Here is a 17481-nt window from a genome sequence, read left to right as displayed (position 1 = left end):
TGGTTGGACATATGAAAACAACGAAGAGATGGGATCATATGCTACTTGCTTAGCCCTATAAAACTGGCCTGGGCCCCATGGTTTAGGATTTTTTTTTGTGTATTTAAAAATTCATCAGAATCAGAACGTTTATTGGTAAAAGCAATATTATTTTACATGTCAGGAATTGGGTAAGTAAAGCCTGACCAGGAATATATGATCATTGACAAGAGGGCGCTATTATTCTCATTTATATGGCAACAGTTCAGTATAGTCTGAACAATGTGGATTGGCAACTCGTTTGACTTTCGAAATGGGACTTTTTGATTACTTTTATTCACCGTAATCAAAATCAGAACCCATTTATTTAGGTACTACTATTGTGACTGTGACTACTATTAGCCACACCATCAGCTCAGCTCAGCTCTGTAGCTGAAAAAATATTTCGTCTATCATGTTACTCCATTCAAGGGAAGAGGCCTACATCCAAGATTGGATCACCAAAAGGCCACCATGATGATGATGATGATGGTCATGTTACTAGGTAGGTACCTATATATTCTGTAACCTTACATAGGTTCTGCTACATGGTCAATTAACAAGATTTATTCGTCCCCAAAGCCCATAGTAAATATTTTTCAAACTTACTCATTTTTGTTATTGTGATTCTTCGCTTGTATAACATAACACTACAATAACTTAGTCGTAATAACCAGACTATAATGACATTTTGATTTGTTTACCTGTCAGGCCTGATTTTAATTTGGAAATGTTTCGTAGCGAAATAGTTTAATTTCCCGAACTGTTCTTTTCCAGCAGTTTATTTATTAACAATGTTCCGCTCCTGACTATGTATAGTTTTGGGCATTTTTGCCATTTATTGTTTAATATTCAACACTTAAGCATTATTCAAGTAAACCGCCACAATGACACTGACAAAAGTGACAACCTATCATTAAAATGATTGCCAGTGTAAGAAATTAGTTGCAATGAAATTCCGCAACATGGCGCATGATCATATATTTCTGGTCAGGCTTTACAAAATAATATTTACAAAATATGTTACAACAATTATAAAAATTTACAAGCAGACAAGTAGGTAGGTACATTATTAAAAATGTAAGGTACATTGGTGCTTCGTTTCATATGTAGGTTGTAGAACGTGGTTTATTTTTGTAGTGGGTCATTGAATATTTTGCAAGTATTCGTCAAAAGTTGTAATAAGCCATCTGTAATAAAACATTTTTAAGTTTGTTTTTGAAAATTGAGTCACTAGGTGAGTTTATTACGTCAGCCGGAAGCGCGTTATACTTCACTTAAACTTAAATAACATATAAAAAACTGAAGGAGATCAAGAAGTTCTAATTCCAGGAAAATATCCCCGGTTTATGCCCTTTCCAACGATATGTTACATGCATAATTTTTTTTATATTTAATGAGTAGATTTATTGCTAATTTTGTCTGTCCGAACACACGCAAAAACCCTATATTACCTATTAAAGTAAATCAATTTTATTTTCCGTTGATCCAAAGCAGGCAAAACTTTTTCTAACTCTAGGCCTGATTTATATGGCTAAGTGAGTAGCATATGGCCCCACCTCTTCGCTGTTTTCGTTTGTGCAACCATGTGCCGAACACCCTGTATAATGAATGAATGCTATTGTTGCAGTGGTAGCAGGCCGGTTCCCGGTAACTCGCGAGCTGGCGGCGGAGCTGGGCGCGCTGATGGCGCAGCTCGACATGGGCGACTACTGCGCCTCCACCAGCGCACACAACCAGCCGCTGGCGCACCGCTTCTACCCGTACCGATATCGGGCCACCCTCAGTAACGACGAGCTCAGGTATTACTATAACTACTCTACTTGTAACTCGCGAGCTGGCGGCGGAGCTGGGCGCGCTGATGGCGCAGCTCGACATGGGCGACTACTGCGCCTCCACCAGCGCACACAACCAGCCGCTGGCGCACCGCTTCTACCCGTACCGATATCGGGCCACCCTCAGTAACGACGAGCTCAGGTATTACTATAACTACTCTACTTGTAACTCGCGAGCTGGCGGCGGAGCTGGGCGCGCTGATGGCGCAGCTCGACATGGGCGACTACTGCGCCTCCACCAGCGCACACAACCAGCCGCTGGCGCACCGCTTCTACCCGTACCGATATCGGGCCACCCTCAGTAACGACGAGCTCAGGTATTACTATAACTACTCTACTTGTAACTCGCGAGCTGGCGGCGGAGCTGGGCGCGCTGATGGCGCAGCTCGACATGGGCGACTACTGCGCCTCCACCAGCGCACACAACCAGCCGCTGGCGCACCGCTTCTACCCGTACCGATATCGGGCCACCCTCAGTAACGACGAGCTCAGGTATTACTATAACTACTCTACTTGTAACTCGCGAGCTGGCGGCGGAGCTGGGCGCGCTGATGGCGCAGCTCGACATGGGCGACTACTGCGCCTCCACCAGCGCACACAACCAGCCGCTGGCGCACCGCTTCTACCCGTACCGATATCGGGCCACCCTCAGTAACGACGAGCTCAGGTATTACTATAACTACTCTACTTGTAACTCGCGAGCTGGCGGCGGAGCTGGGCGCGCTGATGGCGCAGCTCGACATGGGCGACTACTGCGCCTCCACCAGCGCACACAACCAGCCGCTGGCGCACCGCTTCTACCCGTACCGATATCGGGCCACCCTCAGTAACGACGAGCTCAGGTATTACTATAACTACTCTACTTGTAACTCGCGAGCTGGCGGCGGAGCTGGGCGCGCTGATGGCGCAGCTCGACATGGGCGACTACTGCGCCTCCACCAGCGCACACAACCAGCCGCTGGCGCACCGCTTCTACCCGTACCGATATCGGGCCACCCTCAGTAACGACGAGCTCAGGTATTACTATAACTACTCTACTTGTAACTCGCGAGCTGGCGGCGGAGCTGGGCGCGCTGATGGCGCAGCTCGACATGGGCGACTACTGCGCCTCCACCAGCGCACACAACCAGCCGCTGGCGCACCGCTTCTACCCGTACCGATATCGGGCCACCCTCAGTAACGACGAGCTCAGGTATTACTATAACTACTCTACTTGTAACTCGCGAGCTGGCGGCGGAGCTGGGCGCGCTGATGGCGCAGCTCGACATGGGCGACTACTGCGCCTCCACCAGCGCACACAACCAGCCGCTGGCGCACCGCTTCTACCCGTACCGATATCGGGCCACCCTCAGTAACGACGAGCTCAGGTATTACTATAACTACTCTACTTGTAACTCGCGAGCTGGCGGCGGAGCTGGGCGCGCTGATGGCGCAGCTCGACATGGGCGACTACTGCGCCTCCACCAGCGCACACAACCAGCCGCTGGCGCACCGCTTCTACCCGTACCGATATCGGGCCACCCTCAGTAACGACGAGCTCAGGTATTACTATAACTACTCTACTTGTAACTCGCGAGCTGGCGGCGGAGCTGGGCGCGCTGATGGCGCAGCTCGACATGGGCGACTACTGCGCCTCCACCAGCGCACACAACCAGCCGCTGGCGCACCGCTTCTACCCGTACCGATATCGGGCCACCCTCAGTAACGACGAGCTCAGGTATTACTATAACTACTCTACTTGTAACTCGCGAGCTGGCGGCGGAGCTGGGCGCGCTGATGGCGCAGCTCGACATGGGCGACTACTGCGCCTCCACCAGCGCACACAACCAGCCGCTGGCGCACCGCTTCTACCCGTACCGATATCGGGCCACCCTCAGTAACGACGAGCTCAGGTATTACTATAACTACTCTACTTGTAACTCGCGAGCTGGCGGCGGAGCTGGGCGCGCTGATGGCGCAGCTCGACATGGGCGACTACTGCGCCTCCACCAGCGCACACAACCAGCCGCTGGCGCACCGCTTCTACCCGTACCGATATCGGGCCACCCTCAGTAACGACGAGCTCAGGTATTACTATAACTACTCTACTTGTAACTCGCGAGCTGGCGGCGGAGCTGGGCGCGCTGATGGCGCAGCTCGACATGGGCGACTACTGCGCCTCCACCAGCGCACACAACCAGCCGCTGGCGCACCGCTTCTACCCGTACCGATATCGGGCCACCCTCAGTAACGACGAGCTCAGGTATTACTATAACTACTCTACTTGTAACTCGCGAGCTGGCGGCGGAGCTGGGCGCGCTGATGGCGCAGCTCGACATGGGCGACTACTGCGCCTCCACCAGCGCACACAACCAGCCGCTGGCGCACCGCTTCTACCCGTACCGATATCGGGCCACCCTCAGTAACGACGAGCTCAGGTATTACTATAACTACTCTACTTGTAACTCGCGAGCTGGCGGCGGAGCTGGGCGCGCTGATGGCGCAGCTCGACATGGGCGACTACTGCGCCTCCACCAGCGCACACAACCAGCCGCTGGCGCACCGCTTCTACCCGTACCGATATCGGGCCACCCTCAGTAACGACGAGCTCAGGTATTACTATAACTACTCTACTTGTAACTCGCGAGCTGGCGGCGGAGCTGGGCGCGCTGATGGCGCAGCTCGACATGGGCGACTACTGCGCCTCCACCAGCGCACACAACCAGCCGCTGGCGCACCGCTTCTACCCGTACCGATATCGGGCCACCCTCAGTAACGACGAGCTCAGGTATTACTATAACTACTCTACTTGTAACTCGCGAGCTGGCGGCGGAGCTGGGCGCGCTGATGGCGCAGCTCGACATGGGCGACTACTGCGCCTCCACCAGCGCACACAACCAGCCGCTGGCGCACCGCTTCTACCCGTACCGATATCGGGCCACCCTCAGTAACGACGAGCTCAGGTATTACTATAACTACTCTACTTGTAACTCGCGAGCTGGCGGCGGAGCTGGGCGCGCTGATGGCGCAGCTCGACATGGGCGACTACTGCGCCTCCACCAGCGCACACAACCAGCCGCTGGCGCACCGCTTCTACCCGTACCGATATCGGGCCACCCTCAGTAACGACGAGCTCAGGTATTACTATAACTACTCTACTTGTAACTCGCGAGCTGGCGGCGGAGCTGGGCGCGCTGATGGCGCAGCTCGACATGGGCGACTACTGCGCCTCCACCAGCGCACACAACCAGCCGCTGGCGCACCGCTTCTACCCGTACCGATATCGGGCCACCCTCAGTAACGACGAGCTCAGGTATTACTATAACTACTCTACTTGTAACTCGCGAGCTGGCGGCGGAGCTGGGCGCGCTGATGGCGCAGCTCGACATGGGCGACTACTGCGCCTCCACCAGCGCACACAACCAGCCGCTGGCGCACCGCTTCTACCCGTACCGATATCGGGCCACCCTCAGTAACGACGAGCTCAGGTATTACTATAACTACTCTACTTGTAACTCGCGAGCTGGCGGCGGAGCTGGGCGCGCTGATGGCGCAGCTCGACATGGGCGACTACTGCGCCTCCACCAGCGCACACAACCAGCCGCTGGCGCACCGCTTCTACCCGTACCGATATCGGGCCACCCTCAGTAACGACGAGCTCAGGTATTACTATAACTACTCTACTTGTAACTCGCGAGCTGGCGGCGGAGCTGGGCGCGCTGATGGCGCAGCTCGACATGGGCGACTACTGCGCCTCCACCAGCGCACACAACCAGCCGCTGGCGCACCGCTTCTACCCGTACCGATATCGGGCCACCCTCAGTAACGACGAGCTCAGGTATTACTATAACTACTCTACTTGTAACTCGCGAGCTGGCGGCGGAGCTGGGCGCGCTGATGGCGCAGCTCGACATGGGCGACTACTGCGCCTCCACCAGCGCACACAACCAGCCGCTGGCGCACCGCTTCTACCCGTACCGATATCGGGCCACCCTCAGTAACGACGAGCTCAGGTATTACTATAACTACTCTACTTGTAACTCGCGAGCTGGCGGCGGAGCTGGGCGCGCTGATGGCGCAGCTCGACATGGGCGACTACTGCGCCTCCACCAGCGCACACAACCAGCCGCTGGCGCACCGCTTCTACCCGTACCGATATCGGGCCACCCTCAGTAACGACGAGCTCAGGTATTACTATAACTACTCTACTTGTAACTCGCGAGCTGGCGGCGGAGCTGGGCGCGCTGATGGCGCAGCTCGACATGGGCGACTACTGCGCCTCCACCAGCGCACACAACCAGCCGCTGGCGCACCGCTTCTACCCGTACCGATATCGGGCCACCCTCAGTAACGACGAGCTCAGGTATTACTATAACTACTCTACTTGTAACTCGCGAGCTGGCGGCGGAGCTGGGCGCGCTGATGGCGCAGCTCGACATGGGCGACTACTGCGCCTCCACCAGCGCACACAACCAGCCGCTGGCGCACCGCTTCTACCCGTACCGATATCGGGCCACCCTCAGTAACGACGAGCTCAGGTATTACTATAACTACTCTACTTGTAACTCGCGAGCTGGCGGCGGAGCTGGGCGCGCTGATGGCGCAGCTCGACATGGGCGACTACTGCGCCTCCACCAGCGCACACAACCAGCCGCTGGCGCACCGCTTCTACCCGTACCGATATCGGGCCACCCTCAGTAACGACGAGCTCAGGTATTACTATAACTACTCTACTTGTAACTCGCGAGCTGGCGGCGGAGCTGGGCGCGCTGATGGCGCAGCTCGACATGGGCGACTACTGCGCCTCCACCAGCGCACACAACCAGCCGCTGGCGCACCGCTTCTACCCGTACCGATATCGGGCCACCCTCAGTAACGACGAGCTCAGGTATTACTATAACTACTCTACTTGTAACTCGCGAGCTGGCGGCGGAGCTGGGCGCGCTGATGGCGCAGCTCGACATGGGCGACTACTGCGCCTCCACCAGCGCACACAACCAGCCGCTGGCGCACCGCTTCTACCCGTACCGATATCGGGCCACCCTCAGTAACGACGAGCTCAGGTATTACTATAACTACTCTACTTGTAACTCGCGAGCTGGCGGCGGAGCTGGGCGCGCTGATGGCGCAGCTCGACATGGGCGACTACTGCGCCTCCACCAGCGCACACAACCAGCCGCTGGCGCACCGCTTCTACCCGTACCGATATCGGGCCACCCTCAGTAACGACGAGCTCAGGTATTACTATAACTACTCTACTTGTAACTCGCGAGCTGGCGGCGGAGCTGGGCGCGCTGATGGCGCAGCTCGACATGGGCGACTACTGCGCCTCCACCAGCGCACACAACCAGCCGCTGGCGCACCGCTTCTACCCGTACCGATATCGGGCCACCCTCAGTAACGACGAGCTCAGGTATTACTATAACTACTCTACTTGTAACTCGCGAGCTGGCGGCGGAGCTGGGCGCGCTGATGGCGCAGCTCGACATGGGCGACTACTGCGCCTCCACCAGCGCACACAACCAGCCGCTGGCGCACCGCTTCTACCCGTACCGATATCGGGCCACCCTCAGTAACGACGAGCTCAGGTATTACTATAACTACTCTACTTGTAACTCGCGAGCTGGCGGCGGAGCTGGGCGCGCTGATGGCGCAGCTCGACATGGGCGACTACTGCGCCTCCACCAGCGCACACAACCAGCCGCTGGCGCACCGCTTCTACCCGTACCGATATCGGGCCACCCTCAGTAACGACGAGCTCAGGTATTACTATAACTACTCTACTTGTAACTCGCGAGCTGGCGGCGGAGCTGGGCGCGCTGATGGCGCAGCTCGACATGGGCGACTACTGCGCCTCCACCAGCGCACACAACCAGCCGCTGGCGCACCGCTTCTACCCGTACCGATATCGGGCCACCCTCAGTAACGACGAGCTCAGGTATTACTATAACTACTCTACTTGTAACTCGCGAGCTGGCGGCGGAGCTGGGCGCGCTGATGGCGCAGCTCGACATGGGCGACTACTGCGCCTCCACCAGCGCACACAACCAGCCGCTGGCGCACCGCTTCTACCCGTACCGATATCGGGCCACCCTCAGTAACGACGAGCTCAGGTATTACTATAACTACTCTACTTGTAACTCGCGAGCTGGCGGCGGAGCTGGGCGCGCTGATGGCGCAGCTCGACATGGGCGACTACTGCGCCTCCACCAGCGCACACAACCAGCCGCTGGCGCACCGCTTCTACCCGTACCGATATCGGGCCACCCTCAGTAACGACGAGCTCAGGTATTACTATAACTACTCTACTTGTAACTCGCGAGCTGGCGGCGGAGCTGGGCGCGCTGATGGCGCAGCTCGACATGGGCGACTACTGCGCCTCCACCAGCGCACACAACCAGCCGCTGGCGCACCGCTTCTACCCGTACCGATATCGGGCCACCCTCAGTAACGACGAGCTCAGGTATTACTATAACTACTCTACTTGTAACTCGCGAGCTGGCGGCGGAGCTGGGCGCGCTGATGGCGCAGCTCGACATGGGCGACTACTGCGCCTCCACCAGCGCACACAACCAGCCGCTGGCGCACCGCTTCTACCCGTACCGATATCGGGCCACCCTCAGTAACGACGAGCTCAGGTATTACTATAACTACTCTACTTGTAACTCGCGAGCTGGCGGCGGAGCTGGGCGCGCTGATGGCGCAGCTCGACATGGGCGACTACTGCGCCTCCACCAGCGCACACAACCAGCCGCTGGCGCACCGCTTCTACCCGTACCGATATCGGGCCACCCTCAGTAACGACGAGCTCAGGTATTACTATAACTACTCTACTTGTAACTCGCGAGCTGGCGGCGGAGCTGGGCGCGCTGATGGCGCAGCTCGACATGGGCGACTACTGCGCCTCCACCAGCGCACACAACCAGCCGCTGGCGCACCGCTTCTACCCGTACCGATATCGGGCCACCCTCAGTAACGACGAGCTCAGGTATTACTATAACTACTCTACTTGTAACTCGCGAGCTGGCGGCGGAGCTGGGCGCGCTGATGGCGCAGCTCGACATGGGCGACTACTGCGCCTCCACCAGCGCACACAACCAGCCGCTGGCGCACCGCTTCTACCCGTACCGATATCGGGCCACCCTCAGTAACGACGAGCTCAGGTATTACTATAACTACTCTACTTGTAACTCGCGAGCTGGCGGCGGAGCTGGGCGCGCTGATGGCGCAGCTCGACATGGGCGACTACTGCGCCTCCACCAGCGCACACAACCAGCCGCTGGCGCACCGCTTCTACCCGTACCGATATCGGGCCACCCTCAGTAACGACGAGCTCAGGTATTACTATAACTACTCTACTTGTAACTCGCGAGCTGGCGGCGGAGCTGGGCGCGCTGATGGCGCAGCTCGACATGGGCGACTACTGCGCCTCCACCAGCGCACACAACCAGCCGCTGGCGCACCGCTTCTACCCGTACCGATATCGGGCCACCCTCAGTAACGACGAGCTCAGGTATTACTATAACTACTCTACTTGTAACTCGCGAGCTGGCGGCGGAGCTGGGCGCGCTGATGGCGCAGCTCGACATGGGCGACTACTGCGCCTCCACCAGCGCACACAACCAGCCGCTGGCGCACCGCTTCTACCCGTACCGATATCGGGCCACCCTCAGTAACGACGAGCTCAGGTATTACTATAACTACTCTACTTGTAACTCGCGAGCTGGCGGCGGAGCTGGGCGCGCTGATGGCGCAGCTCGACATGGGCGACTACTGCGCCTCCACCAGCGCACACAACCAGCCGCTGGCGCACCGCTTCTACCCGTACCGATATCGGGCCACCCTCAGTAACGACGAGCTCAGGTATTACTATAACTACTCTACTTGTAACTCGCGAGCTGGCGGCGGAGCTGGGCGCGCTGATGGCGCAGCTCGACATGGGCGACTACTGCGCCTCCACCAGCGCACACAACCAGCCGCTGGCGCACCGCTTCTACCCGTACCGATATCGGGCCACCCTCAGTAACGACGAGCTCAGGTATTACTATAACTACTCTACTTGTAACTCGCGAGCTGGCGGCGGAGCTGGGCGCGCTGATGGCGCAGCTCGACATGGGCGACTACTGCGCCTCCACCAGCGCACACAACCAGCCGCTGGCGCACCGCTTCTACCCGTACCGATATCGGGCCACCCTCAGTAACGACGAGCTCAGGTATTACTATAACTACTCTACTTGTAACTCGCGAGCTGGCGGCGGAGCTGGGCGCGCTGATGGCGCAGCTCGACATGGGCGACTACTGCGCCTCCACCAGCGCACACAACCAGCCGCTGGCGCACCGCTTCTACCCGTACCGATATCGGGCCACCCTCAGTAACGACGAGCTCAGGTATTACTATAACTACTCTACTTGTAACTCGCGAGCTGGCGGCGGAGCTGGGCGCGCTGATGGCGCAGCTCGACATGGGCGACTACTGCGCCTCCACCAGCGCACACAACCAGCCGCTGGCGCACCGCTTCTACCCGTACCGATATCGGGCCACCCTCAGTAACGACGAGCTCAGGTATTACTATAACTACTCTACTTGTAACTCGCGAGCTGGCGGCGGAGCTGGGCGCGCTGATGGCGCAGCTCGACATGGGCGACTACTGCGCCTCCACCAGCGCACACAACCAGCCGCTGGCGCACCGCTTCTACCCGTACCGATATCGGGCCACCCTCAGTAACGACGAGCTCAGGTATTACTATAACTACTCTACTTGTAACTCGCGAGCTGGCGGCGGAGCTGGGCGCGCTGATGGCGCAGCTCGACATGGGCGACTACTGCGCCTCCACCAGCGCACACAACCAGCCGCTGGCGCACCGCTTCTACCCGTACCGATATCGGGCCACCCTCAGTAACGACGAGCTCAGGTATTACTATAACTACTCTACTTGTAACTCGCGAGCTGGCGGCGGAGCTGGGCGCGCTGATGGCGCAGCTCGACATGGGCGACTACTGCGCCTCCACCAGCGCACACAACCAGCCGCTGGCGCACCGCTTCTACCCGTACCGATATCGGGCCACCCTCAGTAACGACGAGCTCAGGTATTACTATAACTACTCTACTTGTAACTCGCGAGCTGGCGGCGGAGCTGGGCGCGCTGATGGCGCAGCTCGACATGGGCGACTACTGCGCCTCCACCAGCGCACACAACCAGCCGCTGGCGCACCGCTTCTACCCGTACCGATATCGGGCCACCCTCAGTAACGACGAGCTCAGGTATTACTATAACCAGGCGTGGCTCACTCCGCGATTTCGGCGCGTCGCTACAAGTACTTGCGGCCCACACCAATTTTGGTGTCTAGTCATAGTAGTTGCCGCGCACCGCTACGGAACGGACGCCTACTCACACTTGCGGTCATATCTGTAGTAATAGACGCGTTTTGTTAGAGAGTGGACCTTCTGTACCTAGTACTATTATGTATTCTGTGCTATAACTACTTGTAACCAAAGCGTTTTAACAGACTGATGTTTTACACCGGAAAACTATTGTTACACAAAAACCCTGAGATCCATCCTTCGTGCTTACATAATTCTATTTTGCCGCCTTTTTTCCGATAAATTTGGGATGTCAGGCTATAATATACTCGTAGACTCATTAATAAAAGCAACTCACTAATTTAACTATTCTTAGACCAATAATATCTTGTTGTCAATAATAGTTACGAGGGGTCATAACTGTGTCAAGGATAGCTATATCTCGCATCGAATGATGCTAATTACAGTTCATTTTCAAGGGTAAAAACGGGACCCAATTACTAAGACTCCGCTGTCCGTCTGTCTGTCGCCAGGCTGTATCTCATGAACCGTCATAGCTAGACAGATGAAATTTTCACAGATGATGTATTTCTGTTGCCGCTACAACAACAAATACTAAAAAGTACGGAACCCGCGGTGGGCGAGACCGACTCGCACTTGTCCGGTTTTTATATGGAGTAGCTGTCACGTAAAAGTTTGTAGAAATTTTTGAAAGTTTAGCACATAAATGTATTTAGAAATGTAACATATGAGTAATAAAAATACGGTACAAACATATTTCTTTATTTTTTTTTAAACTAAATCCAACGAAAAAAGACTTGATGCAACTGTCATAGAGACCATTATTTGACGCGAAAGGTATAGGTGTAATGTCTGTAGTTATTGTGTAAAAATATTCATTATCTTTACTTTATATTCGGTGTACTCTTACAGAGAAGTGGAGGACAAGCTACGTAGCAAATGGACGGCGCTGAAAGGCCGCAGTACGTCGGACTGCGTGCGGATCTACCTCAACTGCACAAGAAAGTGGCCGTTCTTTGGGGCCACCCTCTTTCAGGCGAGGGTACGTTATGAGTTATGAATAATACATTTTATTCCTAAGCTTACTACCGGCTTGCTCAAGTTTTAATTTTAAAAAAAACCTGGAATACACAAACTATAAATTATTTAAAACGCTCTTTAAGCTTTTTATTAAGGCCTTGTAATTAGGAACGTTTTGTATTTCCAATGCCAATGTTTCGTCAGATATATAAAAAGGGACCTTATCGTCTATGGCGCTTACGCCGCACAGCGTGGCGCGGCATTGTATTTATATCGGAGCGTCGTTAATAATGGCGTAAGCGCCATCGACAATAAGACGACAAATACCACATATTTGTAATAATAATCATTATAAAGGTACGTAATTTTTAAACCTTGTTATATTACGTAAGGTGGTACAATAATAAACCCCTTTAATATTTATCCTTGTGTACAGATAAAGCAGCCAGACCTGTCAATGGCGTGGCTAGCGGTATCCGAGGACGGGGTGACAGTACTGGAGCTGGCGTCCATGGCCGTCATCGGCCGCTACGCGCTCAGCTCTATCGGGCTGTTCGGCGGCCTACAGGTCACTACTTACTTATCTTATCACTGTTTCTAACATTATTGTTCCCTTAAACCCTTGTTTTGTTTCTTTAAATCCCTGTCTATGGAGACCAAATGTCTCAATTATTCAAGAACAAATGTCTTATGTTCCGTAATGCGTACTTTATCTAAATAAACTGTTTTTAAAGTAAAACTTCTTTGGGCGCGACTAGAGGGTAACTCATTTTTTTTTCTGACGGAAGTAACGCTCACACGCACAATAGGACACACCTCAAAGTGCCAACATAGCGATAAACGTTATCGTCAAAGAAGTTTTACTTCAATCGCGCGTAAAAATTCACGCATACACTTTTTTTTCTTGTGTATTTTCATTATTGAAGGTATTAGGTAGTATTTTCCTTAATGACGATGGTAGTAAATATATGATGTGTTATTGCAGGATGATTTGATGATGCTCATCGACGCGGACGCAGACGACGCGACTAGTCCCGTGCACAAGATGCTGATCAGTCTCAACAAACCTAAGGTACTAATTCGACTTCGGGGGAAAAGTTGAATTTGAACATAGATTATCGGGTTCCGTTTGTATAGTAAGAAATCAGAAACGTAAATTGGCTACATTGATGCGATTTACAGGCGTCTGGCTATTGAGGAGACGTTCCCATCGGTGTAGTTTGGATTTACTAAATTGCAACTTTTTACTTTGGTAACATGTACGAGATGTCGATGCATTTGATCGGAAATGAGAACATAAAGTGGTACGTTTATTCCAGATGGTGGAGCTGACGCACCTAATAGCGGACTACAAGAACGCGCTGTCCCGGCCGCCGGCCACGCAGCCCGGCACGCCGCTCATGAACTCCCTCACCCGGCCCCACGAGCGCCTGCGCCGCCCCCACCCCCACCCCGTCTCACACTCCTCCCCCTCCACCCTGCCCCATCCGCACCCGCACCCGCACCCCCACCCGCACTCCCACCACGCGCACCACAACACCATCAACTCGCACACCACCACCATGACGCTGGGCTCGGACCGCAACGCCACTCTCACCCTCAGCTCGCACACCTCCACGTCGAACAGGCCCGACGCGCGCGCCTCGCACGGCCAGCCCGACATCTTGAAATCCACCCCGGACCACCACCGCGATAAAAAACGGGCCCACGCCCAGGACAGCGGCGTCGCGTGATCTCGACTCCAATAGGCCACCTCGAACGTGCATCTGACGACGAAATGATGTCAGTTAGTTATCATTCGCTCGGTCTTGTACATGCATAAACGCAAACGAGACGCACGAGCGAATGAGAACAAAATTACAATATTTATATAACATTTTCGGTGTCTGGTGTCAGTTTGAATTGACCTCTAACCCGGTGCATTTTAGACGTTTTTACGACTCGGAAGTGAAGTGTTCCAAGGATAGTAAATATACCTCATATTTTGTAGCGAACTCGGCCCGGTTTACATTATTAGCTTTACGCGTAAAGTTAATTTTAATTTTTTGCGGTCGCTATTTAGCTCTGCTTTTTGACGAGCGTTTTGCATAGAGTTACTTTAATTTAGCTTAATTTTATAATTTAACTGAAATAACTTTGTATTTTAAAAACTATGCCGAATAAAATTACCGAAGCGGCACGACTTACATTCCGATTCATTAAAATAATACATATACACAAAACTACCTGTTAACCATCTTCCGAAATGTTATGTGTACTACAATCATTTTGCAACAAGCTAACGCTACTTTTTTTTTTTCATACATCCGTGTATGCCTAAACTAAACCATATTTCTCATCTACCTACCTCTAGTGTTGCTACTTTACCACACAATTTCTACCAAAATGTATCTATCTATGCTTTATTTCAAAGTAACTCTATACAAAATAGTTTCTGTTAAATCAATATTCCAAGTCCATTGGTCGGTTGCTTACTGACCTAGCGTAGTACTGTGCAGGGTATACCAAAGCTGTAGGAAACGATTTAGTGATAGTGTACTTAGCCAAATGTTTCCTTGCGGTTTCTAGGCGTTATTGCAAGAAATCACACTTGATTGTAATCAAAGAGAATTAAGAAGACATGGAGTGCTCACTCCATACATCAGTTTTGTTACCAAAAAGACTATTATTTTCGTAGTCTACATCTAGCGTCAAGTAGCGTATCTCTCAGTACTGCTACTTGACAATAGATGTCGCGGCAAACGGAAAGTCGAATGCTCAACGATTTTCAGCTAATATTATAACCGGATTAACCGGAAATTTATTTTCAACTTATAATATTAGTTATAAATGGTTGAGCAATAAACTTTTCGTCAGTCGCCACACCATGTGACATCTAGTGTCGAGTAGCAGTACTGATAGTTCCGCAACTTGATGCTAGATGTAGACTACGAAAATAATAGTATTTTTGGTAACAATACCGATGTATGGAGTGAGCACTCTTGTCTTCTTAATTCTCTTTGTTGTAGTGTAAATCATTGTATAGTATTTTTTTTAGTTGTGCTGATTTTTTGAGATAAATAATTATACATTAGGTCAACTTACATCTACTTAAAATAATACACAAGATAAAGTATTATAATTTCTAAATACATTTAATAATGGGATCTAATTATAATTATTTATTAAATAGTTTTAGTTTCAATAATCAAGCCATCACAAACTGTACTTTAAGGATCGGTGTTTAGGTTTTAATTGCAAGTTACGCGTTAGGGGGTAATGTTGCGACTGATATTGTTTCTAAAGTAAGATCTTCAACGAATCTTTGACCTCGTAAGGTTAAGTGGGGCTGATTGTTAGTTAATCTCTTAAACGTGATGTGTTTGAACTTATAAAAATACAAAATGACACCTTAAAAACACATCATGCAAGCGCCTCTGGTGGCTAAATTAATCTCAATGTCTCAGAGGTTTGTTTTTTTTTTGTGATAAATTGATTAAAATACTCTCAGAATCTCGTGCGAATCTTTTATATTTTACAGCAGTTTTTAATTTTATCCTTTATAGAGAAAGTTTGCTAAAATCTTGGATGTCGTAAGCCTTTGAGAATATCTAGTTTGACCAAGATAAGTCTGCAACGATTTTGATAGCACACGCAGTGCAAGTGTTATTTTAAACGTCAAACTATGACGTATGGATAACTTGCACTGCGTGTGCTATCAAAATCGTTGCAGACTTATCTTGGTCTAACACTAGTAAGGCTCGAAGTCGTTTCTGTAAAGAATAAAACTATTATACCAATACCATACATATTTGTAGTATCTCAGTATATCTGTGATTTTAGAATTTTTCATTTGATAATGTATTTGGAATGAATATTCAACTGGCAAACGGTAGAAGAAGCCATAATTCTGAATCGCGATTTAAAATCAGTACATTTTTTTATTATTATCTCTTATTTTCTTGCAAATAAATCAGTACAGTATTATTTTATTTTATTATGCTATGATAATTATTATTGTCGACACTATTTTCATTAATTAATAATGCACTACGTCTGTTATACAGCGCAATTATATATTATTATCTCATTTTCTTGCAAATAAATCCTAACAGTATTATTTTATTTTATTATGCTATGATCATTATTATTGTCGAAACGAAGTTTATTAATTAATAATGCACTACGTCTATTATGCAACAATTATTTAGCGCAATTTTATAACTGTACAGACATAGTTCGAAATAAAATTCTAGTCTTGTATCCCACATTTAATTACAAGATAGACTAGACTGGGATGAGATACCTGTCTAAGGTTTGGATAGTTAGGTTTCTGTATATTTTAACGATAAAACTGTTTTGATACCAGCGGTAAAATACAAATAAATTATAGAGATACGAATTTTTGTAGATCAATCATGTTCCGTACGGAACATGATTGATTTTATATTTAAACTGATTATAGTAGACAAGATTTTTACCACAATTTGGTATTACCAGCTTATATATTTTGCGACGGATCATATAATCACAGTATAAAAGAAGATTATTTATATAGAAAATTAGCTAAAACGTATATTTTGCTTTGTACTATTTATACCTAATTTATTTAACGTTACATAATATACAAAACTTAAAAGTATGTTTAGCAATTGTCTCACTTATTATTCTATGTATTTTCGTTACTTAAACTCGAAATTTATTTGTAATTTTGATCGTTTTCAAAATTGTGAGATAATTGCTAAACGTGAAACAAACTGACGGGCTAAACGAGTTACATAATGGCATCTAAATAATATAGAGGTAGATTTCTGACTGCTACTTGTAGGGTCTTAGGGACTGATTTTGTATCTAATTCTTTACTCATGAATGAAAATCTTAAAAATGCTGTTCATACAATGCACTGAAAGATATTACTGTCTGTACATACCAAGAGTTTATAAAGTTAATTTTTGAAGAATAACGACTGAGGTGCAGCTATTCATTGGTGAGTAATGATGAGATTGATTGCTGTGTATAATGTGCGACCAACTGTTTTAGACTTAATTGCGATAAGCGGGAGGTTAAATTTCAAATAGCACAATTGAAACTAGAGTGAAGTGCTATACAAGTTAAAGAATTTACTGTCAAATGTAGCGTCGTGATAGCGGCATAACTTAACCTGGCGAGTGGGGCTAAACATATCTGCAGTAATGTAGATATGCATTCAATAATGTACCTTATTTTATTAGAACAAGGTGTGCAATTGAATGATTTTACGAAATTACTTGCGTACCGCATATATCTGACGCTGGTCAGGCAAGGTTGCGTCGCTAATTTGGAAAAAG

The 17481-nt window shown here is 50.3% G+C and overlaps 1 protein-coding gene across 1 annotated transcript in view; it reads left to right on the top strand.

The window, feature by feature from the left end:
- The window catches only part of LOC134748027 (uncharacterized protein CG43867), a 425760-nt gene extending 410554 nt beyond the window's left edge, over window positions 1–15206 (top strand). Inside the window, exons 28-32 of the mRNA XM_063682745.1 lie at window positions 1649–1820; window positions 12068–12197; window positions 12612–12743; window positions 13161–13247; window positions 13495–15206. Of these exons, the coding sequence (XP_063538815.1) occupies window positions 1649–1820; window positions 12068–12197; window positions 12612–12743; window positions 13161–13247; window positions 13495–13908 (935 nt within the window). The 3' untranslated portion in view covers window positions 13909–15206. The remainder of the gene's footprint in view (window positions 1–1648; window positions 1821–12067; window positions 12198–12611; window positions 12744–13160; window positions 13248–13494) is intronic.
- The last annotated feature ends 2275 nt before the right edge of the window (window positions 15207–17481 follow it).

Source organism: Cydia strobilella, chromosome 15 (genome assembly GCF_947568885.1).
Source record: "Cydia strobilella chromosome 15, ilCydStro3.1, whole genome shotgun sequence".
Taxonomy (NCBI): Eukaryota; Metazoa; Arthropoda; class Insecta; order Lepidoptera; family Tortricidae; genus Cydia; species Cydia strobilella.
This window is presented reverse-complemented; position numbering and strand designations above follow the sequence as displayed.